Here is a 19,962-nt window from a genome sequence, read left to right on the forward strand (position 1 = left end):
CAACTGGCTCAGGGTGACGCTGGCCCCAGTGCCTGGCTCTGGGCAATGCTGTCAATGCAGCCAGGGAAGGAACTGCATCTCCCTCAATCCAGTGCCATCATAAGGACACTTGGAAATGTCCCTGAGATTTCAGTCCAAGCTGGGAGCTTCAATATAGGGTGAAAACCTGTCCTCGAGCATCTCTGAGTTATAAGATTGATGGGGAAAGGCAGAGGTGTTCTGACACTAAAAATGCTGCTGGGCAGGTGAAATGAGCAACATGAGTCCTTTGGCTACAAATGTGGATCTGGGCTGTGGTGAATCTAACTGCTGTCAGCAGTGCCTGGTGACATTTTAGAGGAGGCACAAGAAGGAGATCACAATCCACCTGAGAAAGGTTAAACCCCAGAGAAACTCTGAATAGGTCAGAACATCAGACCATCTTCCCTCAGTCATCATCTCGCCTCATAGAACTTGTTCTGATCTCCCTGAGTGCAGAAGCATTGCAGAGGGTTTGAGATCCATGAATACCAGCAAAGAGATGGGGGAGCTTATAAAGAAAATCTCAGAACTGTTAAACAGTAAAGGTCGTGTCAGTGTATTACAGAGGAGGGTACATGGGAAATAGCTTTGATTTTGGTTACAGGTATGTCCTCTAACCCTTCCCTGTCCTTTATCCATGAACAGGTCCCCAAGTGCAGCCAGAGCAAATGTCCAACAGCAGCTCCATCAGCCACTTCCTCCTGCTGCCATTGGCAGACACGCGGCAGCTGCAGCTCCTGCACTTCTGCCTCTTGCTGGGCATCTCCCTGGCTGCCCTCCTGGGCAACAGCCTCATCATCAGCGCCGTAGCCTGCGGCCACCAGCTGCACATGCCCATGTTCTTCTTCCTGCTCAACCTGGCCCTCACTGAACTGGGCTCCATCTGCACCACTGTCCCCAAAGCCATGCACAATTCCCTCTGGGACACCAGGGACATCTCCTACACAGGATGGGCTGCGCAGGTCTTTTTGTTTGTTTCTTGTGCAACAACAGAGTTTTCCCTCCTGACCATCATGTGCTACGACCGCTTCATATCCATCTGCAAACCCCTGCACTACGGGACCCTTCTGGACAGCAGAGCTTGTGCCCACATGGCAGCAGCTGCCTGGGCCAGTGGCTTTCTCAATGCTCTGCTGCAAACAGCCAATACATTTTCCCTGTCCCTGTGCCACGGCAATGCCCTGGGCCAGTTCTTCTGTGAAATCCCACACATCCTCAAGCTCTCCTGCTCAAAATCATACCTCAGGGAATTTGGTCCTCTTATGGGTAGTGCTTTCCTGTTTTTTGGCTGTTTTGTGTTCATTGTTTTCTCTTATGTGCAGATCTTGAGGGCCGTGCTGAGGATCCCCTCTGAGCAGGGTCGGCTCAAAGCCTTTTCCACCTGCCTCCCTCACCTGGCCGTGGTCTCCTTGTTCATAAGCACTGGTACATTTTCCTATCTGAAGCCCCCCTCCATGTCCTCCCCATCCCTGGATCTGGCCCTGTCAGTTCTGTACTCAGTGGTGCCTCCAGCCCTGAACCCCCTCATCTACAGCCTGAGGAACCAGGAGCTCAAGGCTGCAGTGTGGAGACTGATGACTGAATGCTTTCAGGAACATTAAACTGCTGGCCAGTCTTTGCAAATCACTTGTAATAAAAGTAATCTTTGAAACTTCTTCTTGGTTTCATTTTGGAGGTTATTATTCTTTGTGTTTTTTTCATATTTTCCACAGAGAAATGTCATTTTTTCTGCCATTTCTCATTTTATTTCTCTCCAACTTCCTTGTGGCCACACACTGTGTCAATGAGGGGCTGCGCTCCCGGTGGCCTTAAAGGAACTAAAGGATGTTCCAGCCGAGTCTTCTGCAGTGATGCCCTTTTGTTGCCTTCTCTGGATCTGCAGCAGCAATGTCTGTGTGCAGAGCTGGGGGCAGATCAGTGCTGGCCCAGCAGCTGGGCCCAGCAGCAGCAGCAGCACTTGGTCTTGCCAGTGCTGCTGCTGTGGCCGTGCCCTGCTGCCCTGGTGGCCCTGGTGTTGCTGCAGGGCCTGAGTGCTCTCGTGGCCTGGCACAGTCCTGGGGGTGGCAGTGCCGGGGCTGCAGCAGGGACAGGCCATGGGCACTGCTGGGGCAGCGCTGACCCCTCAGGCCAGACCCTAGGAGCTCCAGGCTTCTTGCCCAGGCTATCTCAAGAACACGCCCAGGCCACTGCTCAGCACAGAAAAGCCCCATGAGCAGCCCCAGGCTGGCCATGGGCAGGCTGGGAGCAAACAGCAGGGCTGGGGCTCTGCAAGGGCCCTGGGGCAGATGGGAAGGAGCAGCAGAGCAGGGGCTGATCCATCCCCAGTGCACTGGACAGCCCAGGGCAGGGTCCCAGAGCGTCCTCATGGAGCTGCCAACAACATCCTCCCTCTGCAGCCCTGGCCTCTCCCCCAGCTCACACAGGTGCCCCATCCTTGCAGGCACAGACACAGCAGCACTGGCTCAGCAGCCCCTGTTTGCATTGCACACAGCAGGCAGGATCACCCCCATGCTGTTGCTGTGGGGACATGAACTTGAGTGAGCACAAATGCCATCAGCCCCTGGGGCCAGCAAGGACTGGGGGACACCAGGGAAACCACTCAGCTTTGTCCTGGCCTCTGCAGTCAGCCAGAAAGTTTGTTCCCATCAGCTGGGAGTTTCCTGTGCCACTGCAGACACTGTTGCTCAGAGCCAGGGCTGCCTGGCAGCCACCCCAAAACTGCCCTGAGCATTTCCTTGGCTTCACCTTTGCTTTCTTTACTTTGCCCTGCTAGAAATTTCTTTCTGTTGCCCAGCCCTGTTCCCTCTCCTGCAAACAGCCCAACCCTGTTTGCTCCTTCCTCTCTGGCTCCACTCCCCATGGCAGTTCCTGACTTGGCCCCATGGGAACGTCCCTTGGGCAGCAGGATCATCCTACAGGTGCTGCAGGAATTGTCTGCAGGCTCCTGCAGTGCCTTGTGCTGCTCCCTTGCCAGAGGCACCCCAGGCCAGGGGGACACATCTGGGCTGCTGTGTCTGGCTCTGGGGCTCCCTGTTCTGGGCAGTGAGGAGGAGCTGCAGAGGCTCGGCAGGACTGACAGGATGGGCTTTGGGGCCGGCAGGAGAAGCTGAGGGACCTGGGCTGCTGGAGCTCCTGAAGAGGAGGCCCAGGACTCATCCTGCAGCTGCTCTAAGGGTGGTTCCAGAGAATCCCAGAATCAGCAAGGGTGGAACAGGCCATGGAGATCATCATGTCTAACCTGTGCCCTGGCACTGCCTTTTGTCCTCTGAGCCTCCTCTTCTCCAGGACAAACAACCTCAGCTCCCTCAGCCACTCCTCAGAGCAGTTTTGTTCCAGACCCCTCCTCAGCCTTGTTGCCCTTTCTCTTGACACACTCCAGCCCCTCCATGGCCTTCCTAAATTGGGGGCCCAGAACTGGACACAGCACTCGAGGTGCTACCCAAGCAGTGCTGAGCACAGGGAAACATTCCCTGCCCTGCCTCTGCTGGCCACAGCATTCCTGATCCAGGCCAGGAGCCATTGGCCTTCTTGCCCACCTGGGCACACTGCTGGCTCATGCCCAGCCTGCCGTCCATCAGTCCCTGCAGGTCCCTTTCTGCCTGGCTGCTGTCCACCCACTCTGTCCCCAGCCTGTAGAGCTGCAGGTGATGTTGTGGCCAAAGTGCAGGACCTGGCACTTGGACTTATTAAACCTCACGTTTTTGGGTTTGGCCCCTGCATCTATATAGTCCAGGAGCCCTGCTCTCAGCATGAGCTCAGTTGCTGCCCCTATGTGCTTCTAGTTTCCTTGCCACTCCCAGTATGATCCTGGTCCACTTCCCCTCACTCCTGGCAGGATCCCTCTTCTTCCCAGTATGAGGCCAGGCACTCCCAGACATTCCCTATGATGATGCAATTTGTCCCCAACATGGTCCCAGTTGCTCCCACCTGCTCCCACTTTCATCCAGTGTGTTCCCTGTTCTACCAGTTGCCCATAGTATAGTCCCAGTAACTCCCAGTATGATGCCAGTTTCTCCCAGCAGGGCCCCAGTCACTCACACTTGCCCCCAGTATCCCCAGCATGGTCCCAGTTCCCCCAGCTCCCGGTGGCTCCCGGCACATTCCCAGTGGCTCCCGGTGTGGTTCCAGTCAACACCTGCATGGTCTCAGGCACTCCCAGAATATCCCAGTGGCCTTGAACATTCTCATAGTCATTGTCAGGCACTCCCAGTTACCTCAGTGTGGTTCAGCTGCCCCCAGTTTTATCCCAGTCACTGCCAGGACATCCCAGTTGTCACCAGCACGCATCCTGTCATTCCCAGTTGCTCCCAGTTCCTCCCAGTGTGTGTTCAGGGAGCTCCCAGCATGGGCCTAGTAGCTCCCAGTAACCCCCAGTCAGGGTCTATTGACACCCACTATAATCCCAGGAGGATCCCAGTCACTCCCAGTATGATGCCAGCGGCCCCCAGTGTGATCTCAGTTGCTCCCTGTCAATGCCAGCAGGACCCCAGTAGTGCCCAGTATGATCCTCATGACTCCGAGTCTCTCCCAGTACATCCCTGTTGCCCCCAGCATGCTCCCAGTGACTCCCACTTCCTCCCAGTTGCTTTCAGCATAATTCCAGTTGCCCATAGCACCTCCCAGTCAATCCCAGTATGATTCCAGTCACCCACAGTGTTATCCCAGTCTCAGCCAGCATGGACCCAGCTGCTCCCACTTATGATCCCAGCTGCTGCCAGAATAGTTCCAGTTGTTCCCAGTTCCTCCCAGTATGATCCCAGTTTTCTCTAGAATAGTCCCAGTCCCTCTTAGCATTGTCCCACTCACTTCCAGTTGGCCCCAGCATGGTCCCAGCTGTTTGCTGTGTGGTTCCAGTGCCCCTAGTATGGTCACAGACACTCCCAGCATATCCCAGTTGCCCCAGTGAGGTTCTGGTTACCTGAGAATGATCCCAGTCTTTCCCACTTACTCCCACTTGCCTCCAGCATGATCCCAGATTCTGGCAGTGGCCCAAAGTGTGGTCCCAGTTACCCCAGTTGTGTTCTTAGTCCTCTTAGCATGGTTGCAGTATCCTCCAGTTGATCCCAGTTGCTCCCAATGTGTCCACATTTTCCTCCCAGCATGGGCCCAGTAGCTCCCAGTACCCCCCAGTCAGGATCCATTCTCATCTGCTGTAATCCCAGTGGCTCCCAGAATAGTCCCAGTTCCACCCAGTCACTCCCAGTAGGATTCCATTCCTGCCCAGAGTGACTCCCTGTCACTTCCTGTGTGGACCCCAGTCACCTCCAGCATGGTTCCAGTCACAGCCAGCACCTTTCCAGTCACTCTCAGTCTGGTTCCAGTAGGATGGCAGTCATTCTCAGATACTCCTAATACTTTTCCAGTCACTCCCAGAATGATGGCAGTCAGTTCTAGTAAGATGCCAGCATGGGCACTGCTGCTCCCATTATCATCCAGTGTGGTTCCAGTTGCTCCAATTTATCCCCACTACGTTGGGAATAAATCACTGGGTTTCAATCAGTCCCAGCGTATTCCAGTTACTCCCAGCAAGTTCCCAGTTAGTCCCAGTTGTCCTCAGTTGCTTCCAGCCTGATCCCAGTTACTCACGGCCACTCCTAGTCACCCTCAGTGCAATCTCAGTTGCTCCAAGTATGACCCAGCATGGTTCCAGTTGATCCCTGTTCCTTCTAGTGTGATCCCAGTTGAACCCAATTGTCTCTTGTATTATCCCCATCACTCCCCATTATTACAGCGCCTGAGTGGGTCGCTGGTGGTGAGAGAGAGGCGGTGAATCTTGTTTCTTGATAAGAAGGCTGAATTTATTTATATATCATATATAATACATTATGACTATGCTAAATAAAGAGAATAAAGAGAGAGGTTTGCAGAGCTGCTAGGCTAGGCTAAGAATAGATAGAAAAAGAATCTATAACAAAGTTTTGCCCAAGATCTCAGTCCCCTAGCTTGCACTGGTGATTGGCCCTTAATTATAAACATAGAAAATGAGCCAATCAAGAAACCCCTGTTACATTCCACAGCATCTGATAATAATTGTTTACCTTGTCTTCTGAGGCCTCTGGCCTCCAGAAGACACAGAAATCTGAAAGAAAGGATTTCTGTAAAGAAATGTCTGTGACATCCCACCTTTCTAAATTGTATAAAATAAAAGAAAAATGCTGATGTGGAATGAACAGGAAATTTCTTCACCTGTAGAATATACAATAACTAACAAATCACTACAACAATCCTACAGTCTAAGAAAAATGCAAAAAACCAATGCAAAGAAAATTCAAGTTCATGCAGCTGAGTTTCAGGAACAGTCCAAGAGCCGAAGTTGTTCCCTTGGAATATCTGAGAGTCCTTTTTGGCCCTGAAAACAAACTTCTGCAAGAGTTCCATCAATAGTTTTCAAAAAACCATTGACAATCTTAACACAATTTTCAAACAATTTCAAACAATTTGGACAACTTTGGAATGTCCTTTCTGGCCCTTCAATGCTTCAGAGCTGCTGCCTGCTATTTTCAATCTTTTTTATTTAATTTAAATTTTTTTTTTTTTAAATTGAAAAACAAAAGAGCAGCAGCCGAGCAGAGCAGTGCCAGCGAAGGAAAAGCCCTGGGGGCCCTGGCCCATGCTGGACCAGGAACCCCAAAACTGGATCACAAAGGGGGAAAGGGGGACCAGGTCCAGTAGGACAAACCAGAATCCCCAAATACATAAGGAGGCCACGCAGTGGGGCCAGGCCAGGAACTATCTGAGCCCAACGGCCCAGGCCAAACCAATAAGGAAGGCTCTGCATTCCCACAGGCCTGAACCCTGCTGCCAGCACAATGGCAGCACAGGTAGTGAGATGCTTCCTTTCCACAAAACCACTGAGGCATGCCAGCAGTGAGGAAATAGAAGTCTTCCCCAGCAATCCCATCTGGGGTCTGGAAATGTTTGTTTCCCACAGCAAACCAGCTGTCTCCTCCAGCTGTGCCATCTCCCTCTGCAGTGCATCGGATTTATTTTCCATCCGCCCCATGGCTTCATCATCCACACCCCTTTCGGGCTGGGGATCAGAGGCAGGGCTCTCGGCAGAACCCACCTGCCCCTCGCCACTAGGGCACAAGAGGGGCGGCAGAGATGCCAGCCCCCATGGGACAGCAACCGACCAAACACTCCCCAACCCGCCGAGAATGCTGATCTTGAACGCAAGCAGGCAGGCTGCCCCCAGAGTCAGCTGGCGGGCAGCCCCCGCTCCACAGAAGGAGAGACCCCCCACCAGGGCAGCTGCTGGGGCAGCCGGTCCGGGATGGTCCGGGCTCGAACAAACCGCCGGTTCCAAGGCAGTCTCTGACGCCGACACAGAGGGCTGAGCCCCCGACAACGGCAGAGACGCTGGGACGGCCAGCGGAAGCAGCGGGGGGGGGAGCCGGAACTGGGGAGGGAATCACGCTGAGTGTAGGCGCAGCTGCGGGCTGCTCCGAGGGTCCCGCGGGTTCAGCACCGTTTTCTGCCGCTGACTCTGGGGTCCACTGCGGAGGTGCAGTCGCAGTCTCCGTCGCAGCGCACAAAGGCAGCAGCGGAGCCGGGAGAAGCGACGGTGGAGCATCGCTGTTGCTTAGCAACAGCTCAACCGGGACCGGAAGTGCTGTCTCTTCTTCAGTCTCGGACACAGGCACTGGCAGGGACAGGGAGGCCGGTGAAACCGCGGGTGGGACCGCCTGGAGAGGCAGAGATGGGATCTCCTGGAGTGACGACGCTGGCAGGGGCGTGGAGGAAGCCTCAGAGACCGGTGCCGCCCCCATGTGTGAAGGAGGCGGAGTCTGAGAGGCCGGCGCTGGCTTGAGCGGCGTCCACTCCCATCCCCCCTGCAGGGGAGAAGGGGGGGAAGGAGAAGGCTCCATCTGAGCATGCTCCGGAGAAAGAGTAAAAAAAACTTCTTCGCCCGGCGAAGTTTCACCCCCCCCCCCGCCGTGAAGCAGGAGGGGCTGGGAAGCAGAATGTCCTCCCCCACCGGGTCTTCTGCCAGGGATGGTGGAAACGGAGTTGCCCATAACAGTTAGAAATCCATGGAAAAAGAGCTGCTCTGCGTTTCAGAACTGGGAAAAGCTTTATAAATGCTGGGTAGATAGAAGGCAGGACACGTCCCTGCCTCCAGACAAACTGGAAAATGGAGTCCATGCACTCCCAGACAAAAGCATCTAAAGCATACAGGATATTGGTAAAGAAACCAAAAAGCTTTGCCCATCTAAAGAACCCATAGAGATCTGTTTCTGACAAAAAAAACCCATCTTCTCTACACCAGTGTTTCCAGAGGGCAATAAGTTTCTCCTCTGAAGGGGAGAATTGAATCTCTTCTGGCAAGGCATGTGTCTGCCATACGAACAGCCACAGACTACGAAGGGCTGAATCCTCAGGGATAGAAAAATGAACAGTACCTTCTGAAAGAGTCCAGCTTGCTCTGGCCAGCTCCACAGGTCTGCTGCTCTTTTCCATTGATGCCAAATTTTGCCCCAAACAGGCAGAGTGACTGCCTAATCAGACTCAGCTTAAGTCAATTAAGCAGGAGGTATTTTTATTAGCGACGTGTTGGAGAAATCACAAAATGGATTTCTGAGTTCACATAGCAAAAGCAAGCCTTATATACATTTTTGGGTATAGGATTACATCAGATCAGATACATAATCATGCATATTCATATGGGGCGTGGTGTAGGCGGAGTGTGGGCGGAGCGTAGGTGGAGACATCTCTTTTGGGGAATTTTCAGGTGGTCGTTCCTGTTGCCTTCATCATAGACGGGGTCTTTCCGATGAGTCTTCCTCTTTAAACTTTTGAACTCCTTTCCTAATTTGGTCAATTCCCGGTGTATTTGGCCTAGATCCCGTGGCTTGGCAAAACCCTTAGGGTCGTTTCGACATTGCTGGCTCTAAACCTGCTTAGCCCATTAGTTTCTCCTATACCTATCTCTTCCCCTGTCATGATGCTCTACCTCTTATCTAATTTGTTGCTCTGTTTTCCTAGTGCTGTGCTTTCTCCGTGTGTTCTACTGCTAGGCCCTTCTTTACATGCCTCTCATTCCATGTTTTAACCCATTACTTCTGGAAGGCTATCTGCTTTAGGGCTTCATTTCCCCCCTTTTTCTTGTAACTTACGAATTCTTTCGTCAAGTTCTGGTCCCACAGGACGTTGATAGGCTCGTACCATTGCCCAAATCATTTGGGTCCTTTCCATTATGCTCCTGAGTCTCCACCACAAACAAATGTTTATAAGAGTTAGTAATAACAAAGCTACAATTACTACTAGCATTGGGTGCACCAGGTAATGGAAGACCTGTGTAGCTGTTGGGGAATATCCTGTAAAGATGTCCCACCAGTGATGCTGGCCTACTTGTTCTACTTCGGTCAGGACATTCTTTATTCTCTCTGAATTGTGTTCGATCTGCCATACCATTCGTTTAGTTGTTTGATTCACCTTTTGCACCAATTTCTTTACTTCAGGGTGTGCAAGCATTGCTTTGAGAATCTTGACGTCCATCCCTATTTGTAATTTCGGTATCTCTTGATATAGGTTGAAATTTGCGTTAATTAGCTGTTGGGTAGTTATTGGGACAGTGTAATGAAAATCACAACCTACGATCTTGGCAAAGTTGCATACACAAAAGTTAGTCTCTTCTTGGCAATTATCTATAGTGACGATGTCACAAGCCGTCCTTACGCAAGCACACCCATTTCCTATATAGTAAACTTGTGATTGTGTTCTATCATGCGGAAGCATTTCTAAGGTACATACACTATTTTCAGCATCTAAGAATAAATCTTCGGCTTCTACCACAGCATTTTCGCAAACATAGCCTAATTGTCCTCTAGGGATACATGCTTCTGTGCTAACCGATTGCCACCTATTTTTGGTGTAATCATAACTGGCCCAGACGTTATGGTCTATTGGCCTGACAATGACATCTTGGTGTATTGTCTCTAGGGTGAGGATGGGAAAGATAGCTCTTTCCTCAGCCGCACTAATGGTGAGGACATAAGCTTCAATGTGTTCTTGTTGAGGCTCATAAGTGAAGTTCACTAATTGCCACCAAGCCTGATGGTCCCTCTCAAATTGTGTAGTATGATTGTCCTTTAATATTGTTTCCCTTATTTCTTGAGGTAATATACCTGACGTTCCTTCTCTCATTATTCCTGCCGCTACTGATTGCACCCATTGTTGCGTCTGAGAGCATTGGATAGCGAGTGCAATGTCTCTGCTAAGTTCCCCTGTGTAGTCAGCGAGCTTTACAAAATCCTCTGCAGTATGGTTTGCTACCATGGTTAGTAATTTCACCACTAGTGATTGTGTTTCAGCTAATGTAAGCATGGATGAACTGAGGGGCATCTTAAGCTTTCCTAAGCTTGATGTGACGGTACTTAATTTGTTTACTAATACCTCTTGATCTATTGTGTTTACTATGCCAAATCCGGTGCCAATCCACCCACTTAGATCTCTTTTTGTTCTTTTGTGATGAGACCTTGTCACTAGCCATGCATTCCATCCCTTAAGGCTTTGCTGTATAAATGGTCGGCAATCCTTTTGCAAATAAGTAATATTGGCGTGAATGTTCATTTGCACCTTTTTCAGGGAATAAGTGGGGTCTAACAATAATTTTAGTTCATTAGATTTTCTTATCACCTGAGGCCCTATAAAGGTTAGGTTATGTACTGCTTTACATTCCACTGGTAGGGTGGTTTCTTGGGTCGAGTTTACATCCGGATCCGATGGGATCACGCCCACCTCATATGCACCATTACGCTTAGGGAAGAAAGAACCCTGTTTCAGTGTCTTCGATTCCCTTTCACACGTGAACATCATTGCCTGATCTAATCTGAATGCCATCTCACACTGTGCTTTCCCTTCCTTCGGGCCACTAGATGCTACAATTTCTCCCAGAAGATGGAGAAGGGGGTGAGGGTTATAGGTTATGTTTTGGGGACGTAGTTCCCCAAGCGAATCCTCTCTATAAATTACCGAGGTCCGGGGTTGGGACCCGGGTGGATCTCCCCTGAAATCGGCCCACTGACATGAAATTGGGCCCTTATGCTGAGTCCAAATAGTGGGCTTGCCCATCTTCACTGGACTATAGGTGATTATGTCATTTTCAGAGTCTGGGTTCGAGGGTTGAATGGTTAATACTAGTCGCCTCGTTTTTCCTTCTACCGGTCCTTCTACCGGGTCAAGCTCTTGACACCCAACCTGAATCTGGTCTCCCTTGTTCGCTACCATGGAGAGCCGCTCCCATGTTTCACTTGGAAATGGCTGGTTGTTACGTAAGGCATAAACCTCGAAATAGAGTTTCCTCATTCCCAATTCTGGATGGATACACTGGTGTGCCTGAGACCATGGGTCTGTTGGGGAAGGGTCTTGGGGAAGAGCTATACTTATCGAGAGTCCAATGGTCAGAGTTGTAAAGGTTTGAGGTGGAGTCGGGGTCATGATGTCTGGCTGTCAATTTTGTTTCTTTTGGCGCTCTCGTTGCTTGATGTGAATTTGTTCTACCCGTAAAATAACCTTTTCTAGTTCAGTGTCTAAACCTCTTTGTTTTTTAAAGGGTCCAATTTGGTCACTTGTTAGTGGATGTCGTTGGACAGAAGAATAGCAACGGGTCGATAAAACCTTAGAACGACTAAGTTTCAAACAATATTGTAACCAGCGGTGTACTTTCCAATGGCACCACCCTAATACAATTTGTTCGGGAGCTTCAAACAATTCCCTAGCCTCTAAAATGGGTCTGTTGGCGAATTTCTCTAAGGCTAAATAGTCTTCATTTTCCCTTGCTTCTTTGCAGCTACACTCATAACATTGGAGGTCCAGTAAACAACTTTGTACGTTCCAAAATTTTCTATCACAACCTCCACAAAGAAATCCAATTAGTCCCACACAATTTCTTTCCCCACACCCAAAACACGGCTGATCGTGAATAGGGTCCTGTGGGTCAGGTCCTTGTTGACTGTATGTTCCAACCCACCCTATCCACTGTATTGGCGTGCTACGCAATGCAGCTCTAGCTTCGGCATTAAATTCTGCTATGAGAGATAAAGGTTTTGGCAAAGTCAATGTTAGTTTATGTTGGATTCTCACGTGATCCTGCGGAGACAGCTGACTCAGAAGTCTGTACATCTAGGGCAGGTTTAAGCTCCTCTTGTTTGTTTCACGGAGCTCTTTTGACCCGTGAATAGTGGATCCACGTAGGTCGTTCCTTGATCCGAACCGCGGTGAAGGTAGTCAGCAGCACTTGGAAAGGTCCCTCCCACTTTTCTTGTAGGGGTTTTCCTAAAAGATTCTTAACATACACCCAATCACCGGGGTTAAACGGATGCAATTTACAATCAGGTTGCTTAGGTTGGTGCTCGATCATCACAGTAGCATTCTTATCAAACTGTTTCCCCACCGCAATTACATAATCGTAAATGTATTGATTACCGATCTGGTCTATGACATCCCCATTTACAACTTGCATAGCATAAGGTCTACCATAGAGAATTTCAAAAGGACTTAACTTTTCCTTCGATCTTGGCTTGACTCTCAGTCTCAGCAGAGCAATAGGCAAAGCTTGATACCCCTGCAAATTAGTCTCTTGGCATATTTTAGCAATTTGCTGTTTGATAAGATGATTCATCTTTTCCACTTGCCCACTGGCCTGTGGACGGTAGGGCGTGTGCAATTGCCATTTGATTTGTAATGCTTTGCTTATTGCTCTCACTACTTTTGCACAGAAATGTGTACCTCGATCCGAAGAAATACTCTTCGGTACCCCAAACCGTGGAATAATTTCATTCAACAGTACTCTAGTTACCTCTCTTTCCTTATTTGTCCTACAGGGGAATGCTTCAGGCCACCCAGAAAATGTGTCAGTTAATACCAACAAGTACCGAAACCCCCCTTTTCTTGGGAGTTCAGAAAAATCAATTTGCCATACCTCACCTGGGAATTTACCTCGGTTTATGGCTCCTTGGTGTACTTTGGTTCCTGTATTTGGGTTGTTCTTCAGACACCGTTCACACTGGGACGTAACGTGTTTTATAGTAGTAAATAATTTTGGTCCTGCTATTCTGGTCTGCAAATATTGGTAAAGCGAATCTAGGCCCCAATGGGCCTTCTCATGTTCTGCCTTCACAAACTGCCACATCACATTTCCTGGTATCACTAACTGTCCTGTTTCTAATTGACCCCAACCATTTTCTAGTATTTTGCCCTGCGCGCCTTTCTGGGGATGACATGTTGGTGTCGGCTATGGATCTATCAGTATGGGATACTCGCTAAACCACTGTATGATTTGCTGAAGGAAACCAAGAATGTCCTAGTTTGGACTCCCGAGGCGGAAGGGGCCTTCAAGAGGCTGAAGCGGGAGCTGATGAGAGTACCAGCCTTAGGTCTCCCAGATGTGTCAAAACCATTCTGGCTATTTTCCCATGAATGGCCCTAGGAGTCCTAGCACAGCAGTTGGGACCACACAAGAGAGCTGTGGCCTACTTCTCCAAGCGATTGGATGAAGTAAGTAAAGGATGGCCAGGCTGTCTGAGGGCAGTGGCCACAGTGATAATTAACATAGAAGAGGCCAGGAAGCTCACGCTGGGCCAAAAGGTGACTGTGTTAGTATCCCACACTGTGTCAGCTGTGCTGGAACAGAAAGGCAACCATTGGTTGTCGCCTTCCAGATTCTTAAAGTACCAGGCCATCCTGGCTGAATCAGATGATGTAACCATTCAGGTAACTAATATTGTGAACCCAGCTTCATTCTTAGAAGGAAGAGCCCCAGCAGAACCCATCGAACATGACTGCCTGGAAACAATTGAAGCCGTCTACTCCAGTCGCCCAGATCTCAAAGAAGAGCCGTTCGAAGACGCGGACAACTGGTTTTCGGATGGCAGCAGCTTCATGAAGCAAGGGGTAAGAATGGCTGGCTATGCAGTCACCAGTACAGAAAGGGTAATTGAGTCAAACCCCCTGCCTGCAGGGACTTCAGCTCAAAAGGCAGAGCTGATAGCTCTGACCCGAGCCCTGGAATTAGCAGAGAACATGCAAATTAATATACAGACAGACTCTAAATATGCCTTTTCTGTCGTACATGCTCATGGAGCCATCTGGAGAGAAAGAGGACTGCTGACTACACAAGGAAAAACAGTCAAACATGCAGAAGAGGTTCTGCGACTGCTGGAGGCGGTCCAACTCCCAACACAGGTGGCCATAATGCATTGCAAGGGGCATTTGAAAGGCAATACTATTCCAGAAATAGGGAACAGGAAGGCAGATACAGAAGCTAAATTGGCGGCCGCAAGAAATAGGGAAGCGGAAATAGCGGCCCTAATACCAGGGGAGCTGGATATCAATATCCAGCCAGATTACCAAGAATCAGATCATAGGTGGATTCAAAGGAATAAGGGCAAAATACTAGAAAATGGTTGGGGTCAATTAGAAACAGGACAGTTAGTGATACCAGGAAACGTGATGTGGCAGTTTGTGAAGGCAGAACATGAGAAGGCCCATTGGGGCCTAGATTCGCTTTACCAATATTTGCAGACCAGAATAGCAGGACCAAAATTATTTACTACTATAAAACACGTTATGTCCCAGTGTGAACGGTGTCTGAAGAACAACCCGAATACAGGAACCAAAGTACACCAAGGAGCCATAAACCGAGGTAAATTCCCAGGTGAGGTATGGCAAATTGATTTTTCTGAACTCCCAAGAAAAGGGGGGTTTCGGTACTTGTTGGTATTAACTGACACATTTTCTGGGTGGCCTGAAGCATTCCCCTGTAGGAGAAATAAAGAAAGAGAGGTAACTAGAGTACTGTTGAATGAAATTATTCCACGGTTTGGGGTACCGAAGAGCATTTCTTCGGATAGAGGTACACATTTCTGTGCAAAAGTAGTGAGAGCAATAAGCAAAGCATTACAAATCAAATGGCAATTGCACACGCCCTACCGTCCACAGGCCAGTGGGCAAGTGGAAAAGATGAATCATCTTATCAAACAGCAAATTGCTAAAATATGCCAAGAGACTAATTTGCAGTAGTATCAAGCTTTGCCTATTGCTCTGCTGAGACTGAGAGTCAAGCCAAGATCGAAGGAAAAGTTAAGTCCTTTTGAAATTCTCTATGGTAGACCTTATGCTATGCAAGTTGTAAATGGGGATGTCATAGACCAGATCGGTAATCAATACATTTACGATTATGTAATTGCGGTGGGGAAACAGTTTGATAAGAATGCTACTGTGATGATCGAGCACCAACCTAAGCAACCTGATTGTAAATTGCATCCGTTTAACCCCGGTGATTGGGTGTATGTTAAGAATCTTTTAGGAAAACCCCTACAAGAAAAGTGGGAGGGACCTTTCCAAGTGCTGCTGACTACCTTCACCGCGGTTCGGATCAAGGAACGACCTACGTGGATCCACTATTCACGGGTCAAGAAAGCTCCGGAAAACAAACAAGAGGAGCTTAAACCTGCCCTAGATGTACAGACTTCTGAGTCAGCTGTCTCCGCAGGATCACGTGAGAATCCAACATAAACTAACATTGACTTTGCCAAAACCTTTATCTCTCATAGCAGAATTTAATGCCGAAGCTAGAGCTGCATTGCGTAGCACGCCAATAGAGTGGACAGAGTGGGTTGGAACATACAGTCAACAAGGACCTGACCCACAGGACCCTATTCACGATCAGCCGTGTTTTGGGTGTGGGGAAAGAAATTGTGTGAGACTAATTGGATTTCTTTGTGGAGGTTGTGATAGAAAATTTTGGAACGTACAAAGTTGTTTACAGGACCTCCAATGCTATGAGTGTAGCTGCAAAGAAGTAAGGGAAAACGACCACTATTTGGCCTTAGAAAAATTCGCCAACAGACCCATTTTAGAGGCTAGGGAATTGTTTGAAGCTCCCGAACAAATTGTATTAGAGTGGTGCCATTGGAAAGTACACCGCTGGTTACAATATTGTTTGAAACTTAGTCGTTCTAAGGTTTTATCGACCCGTTGCTATTCTTCTGTCCCACGACATCCACTAACAAGTGACCAAATTGGACCTTTTAAAAAAACAAAGAGGTTTAGACACTGAACTAGAAAGAGTTATTTTACGGGTAAAACAAATTGACATCAAGCAACGAGAGCGCCAAAAGAAACAAAATTGACAGCCAGACATCATGACCCCGACTCCACCTCAAACCTTTACAACTCTGATCATTGGACTCTCGATAAGTATAGCTCTTCCCCAAGACTCTTCCCCAATAGACCCATGGTCTCATGCACATCAGTGTATCCACCCGGAATTGGGAATGAGCGGACCCTATTTCGAGGTTTATGCCTTACGTAATAATCAGCCATATGCAAGTGAAGTATGGGATCAGCCCTCCATGATAGCATACAAGGGAGACCAAATCCAAATTGGGTGCCGAGAGCTTGACCCAGCAGAAGGAAGAGAAGGAAAAACAAGGCGGCTGGTATTAACAATTCAACCCTCGATGCCAGCCTCTGAACATAACCTAATTACCTTTAGTCTAGTGAAAATGGGCAAGCCTATTGCCTGGACTCAGCAAAAGGGCCCAATTTCATGTCAGTGGAGCGACTTCAGGGAAGATCCACCTGGATCACAACCCCGAAACTCGGTGATTTATAGAGAAGATTCACTTGGGGAGCTACACCCTCAAAACATAACCTATAACCCTCACCCCCTTCTCCATTCTCCGGGAGAAATTGTAGCATCTAGTGGTCCTGAGGAAGGAAAAGCACAGTGTGAGATGGCATTTAGATTGGATCAGTCAATGACATTCACATGTGAAAGGGAGTTGAAAACACTGGGACAGGGTTTTAGCTTCCCCGGGCGTGCTGTCGAATATATGATAGAATTACCAGGAGACGTGATCCCATTGTATCCAGATCTAGACTTGCCCCAAGAAACCACCCTACCAGTGGAATGTAAAGCAGTACATAACCTAACCTTTATAGGGCCTCAGGTGATAAGAAAATCTAACGAACTAAAATTATTGTTAGACCCCACTTATTCCCTGAAGAAGGTGCAAATGAACATTCACACCGATATTACTTATTTGCAAAAGGATTGCCGACCATTTATACAGCAAAGCCTTAAGGGATAGAATGCATGGCTAGCGACAAGGTCTCATCACAGAAGAACAAAAAGAGATCTAAGTGGGTGGATTGGCACCGGATTTGGCATAGTAAACACAATAGATCAAGAGGTATTAGTAAACAAATTAAGTACCGTCACGTCGAGCTTAGGAAAGCTTAAGATGCCCCTCAGTTCATCCATGCTTACATTAGCTGAAACACAATCGCTAGTGGTGAAATTACTAACCATGGTAGCAAACCATACTGCAGAGGATTTTGTAAAACTCACTGACTACACAGGGGAACTTAGCAGAGACATTGCACTCGCTATCCAATGCTCTCAGATGCAACAATGGGTACAATCAGTAGCGGCAGGAATAATGAGAGAAGGAACGTCAGGTATATTACCTCAAGAAATAAGGGAAACAATATTAAAGGACAATCATACTACACAATTTGAGAGGGACCATCAGGCTTGGTGGCAATTAGTGAACTTCACTTATGAGCCTCAACAAGAACACATTGAAGCTTATGTCCTCACCATTAGTGCGGCTGAGGAAAGAGCTATCTTTCCCATCCTCACTCTAGGGACAATACACCAAGATGTCATTGTCAGGCCAATAGACCATAACGTCTGGGCCAGTTATGATTACACCAAAAATAGGTGGCAATCGGTTAGCACAGAAGCATGTATCCCTAGAAGACAATTAGGCTATGTTTGCGAAAATGCTGTGGTAGAAGCCGAAGATTTATGCTTAGATGCTGAAAATAGTGTATGTACCTTAGAAATGCTTCCGCATGATAGAACACAATCACAAGTTTACTATATAGGAAATGGGTGTGCTTGCGTAAGGACAGCTTGTGACAACGTCACTATAGATAATTGCCAAGAAGAGACTAACAATACTAACTTTTGTGTATGCAACTTTACCAAGATCGTAGGTTGTGATTTTCATTACACTGTCCCAATAACTACCCAACAGCTAATTAACGCAAATTTCAACCTATACCAAGAGATACCGAAATTACAAATAGGGATGGACGTCAAGATTCTCAAAGCAATGCTTGCACACCCTGAAGTAAAGAAATTGGTGCAAAAGGTGAATCAAACAACTAAACGAATGGTATGGCAGATAGAACACAATTCAGAAAGAATAAAGAATGTCCTGACCGAAGTAGAACAAGTAGGCCAGCATCACTGGTGGGACATCTTTACAGGATATTCCCCAACAGCTACACAGGTCTTCCATTACCTGGTGCACCCAATGCTAGTAGTAATTGTAGCTTTGTTATTACTAACTCTTACAAACATTTGTTTGTGGTGGAGACTAAGGAGCATAATGAAAAGGACCCAAATGATTTGGGCAATGGTACGAGCCTATCAGCGTCCTGTGAGACCAGAACTTGACGAAAGAATTCGTAAGTTACAAGAAAAGGGGGGAAATGAAGCCCTAAAGCAGATAGCCTTCCAGAAGTAATGGGTTAAAACATGGAATGTGAGGCATGTAAAGCAGGGCCTAGCACTAGAACACACGGAGAAAGCACAGCACTAGGAAAACAGAGCAATAAATTAGATAAGAGGTAGAGCATCATGACAGGGGAAGAGATAAGTATAGGAGAAACTAATGGGCTAAGCAGGTTTAGAGCCAGCAATGTCGAAACGACCCTAAGGGTTTTGCCAAGCCACGGGATCTAAGCCAAGTACACCGGGAATTGACCAGATTAGGAAAGGAGTTCAAAAGTTTAAAGAGGAAGACTCATCGGAAAGACCCCGTCTATGATGAAGGCAACAGGAACGACCACCTGAAAATTCCCCAAAAGAGATGTCTCCACCTACGCTCCGCCCACGCTCCGCCTACACCACGCCCCATATGAATATGCATGATTATGTATCTGATCTGATGTAATCCTATACCCAAAAATGTATATAAGGCTTGCTTTTGCTATGTGAACTCAGAAATCCATTTTGTGATTTCTCCAACGCGTCGCTAATAAAAATACCTCCTGCTTAATTGACTTAAGCTGAGTCTGATTAGGCAGTCACTCTTCCTGTTTGGGGCAAAATTCGGCATCAAAGTCATGGGGTTCTGGAGGGTTTTATGAGTTCTATGGTGGCTGCTGTGTGCCATTTCTCCACCCCATGAATCAGCAGGAGTTTCTCCAAGGAACAAACAAAGCTTTTGCGTGAATCTCCCACTCGGCCCATGACAGGAACCCCTGTGAGTGTTCTGGGACATCCCAGCTCTTTGGCAGCCTCGGGACTCCTGGGATGTCACCGTGGAGCCCCCGTGAGTGCCTGTGACAGATCGGTGCCTTTGCAGCACAAGGTCCCCTGGGATGTCACCATGGAATGGCTGTGACTGCCTCTGACCACAGGGCTCTTTACCATCCCCAGAAAGCCCTGGGAGGTCTCCATGGAGCCCCTGTCTCTGTGTGTGACATTCCAGCTCTGAAACAGGCTGGAGACTCTTGGAATGTCCCCATGTGTTGCTATAGGACACAAAAGAACACAAGTGCACACCGCTGTTCTCATGGTGAAAAAAAAATGAAGTTTATTTTCTGACTCCAACATTTATAGTTTCCCAAGAGTGACAGTGGATTGGAGGGTGACAGTGCCACCTCTCCAATGACACTGGACAAACTAAGAATCCATCAACTTTCTCCTCCTCCATAAAGGAATGCAAAACAATGAGTTATTTACAGCAAGTGTGTGAGAAAGTTCACTACAAGAATGTCAATATCTTAGAAAATCTTAAAAAATCAGGGCACCTCCCATGGAACCGCTCTGAGTGCCTGTGGCAACTCAGTTCTTAGCAGGCACCCATCACCAGAATCCATTGCTCGGGACAGTTTCCACGGCAACCCTCCCCAGCC

The 19,962-nt window shown here is 48.3% G+C and overlaps 1 protein-coding gene across 1 annotated transcript; it reads left to right on the forward strand.

Annotated features, from left to right (window-relative positions):
* Positions 1 to 1,064: 1,064 nt before the first annotated feature.
* LOC131096398 (olfactory receptor 14J1-like) lies at positions 1,065 to 5,706 on the forward strand (the record flags this gene model as incomplete). Its single annotated transcript, XM_058044737.1, has 2 exons — positions 1,065 to 1,523; positions 5,692 to 5,706. Coding segments are annotated over 2 exons (474 nt in total), but the record flags the coding sequence as incomplete, so codon positions are not given.
* Between the last annotated feature and the right edge of the window lie 14,256 nt (positions 5,707 to 19,962).

Source organism: Melospiza georgiana, unplaced genomic scaffold, assembly GCF_028018845.1.
Source record: "Melospiza georgiana isolate bMelGeo1 unplaced genomic scaffold, bMelGeo1.pri scaffold_29, whole genome shotgun sequence".
Taxonomy (NCBI): Eukaryota; Metazoa; Chordata; class Aves; order Passeriformes; family Passerellidae; genus Melospiza; species Melospiza georgiana.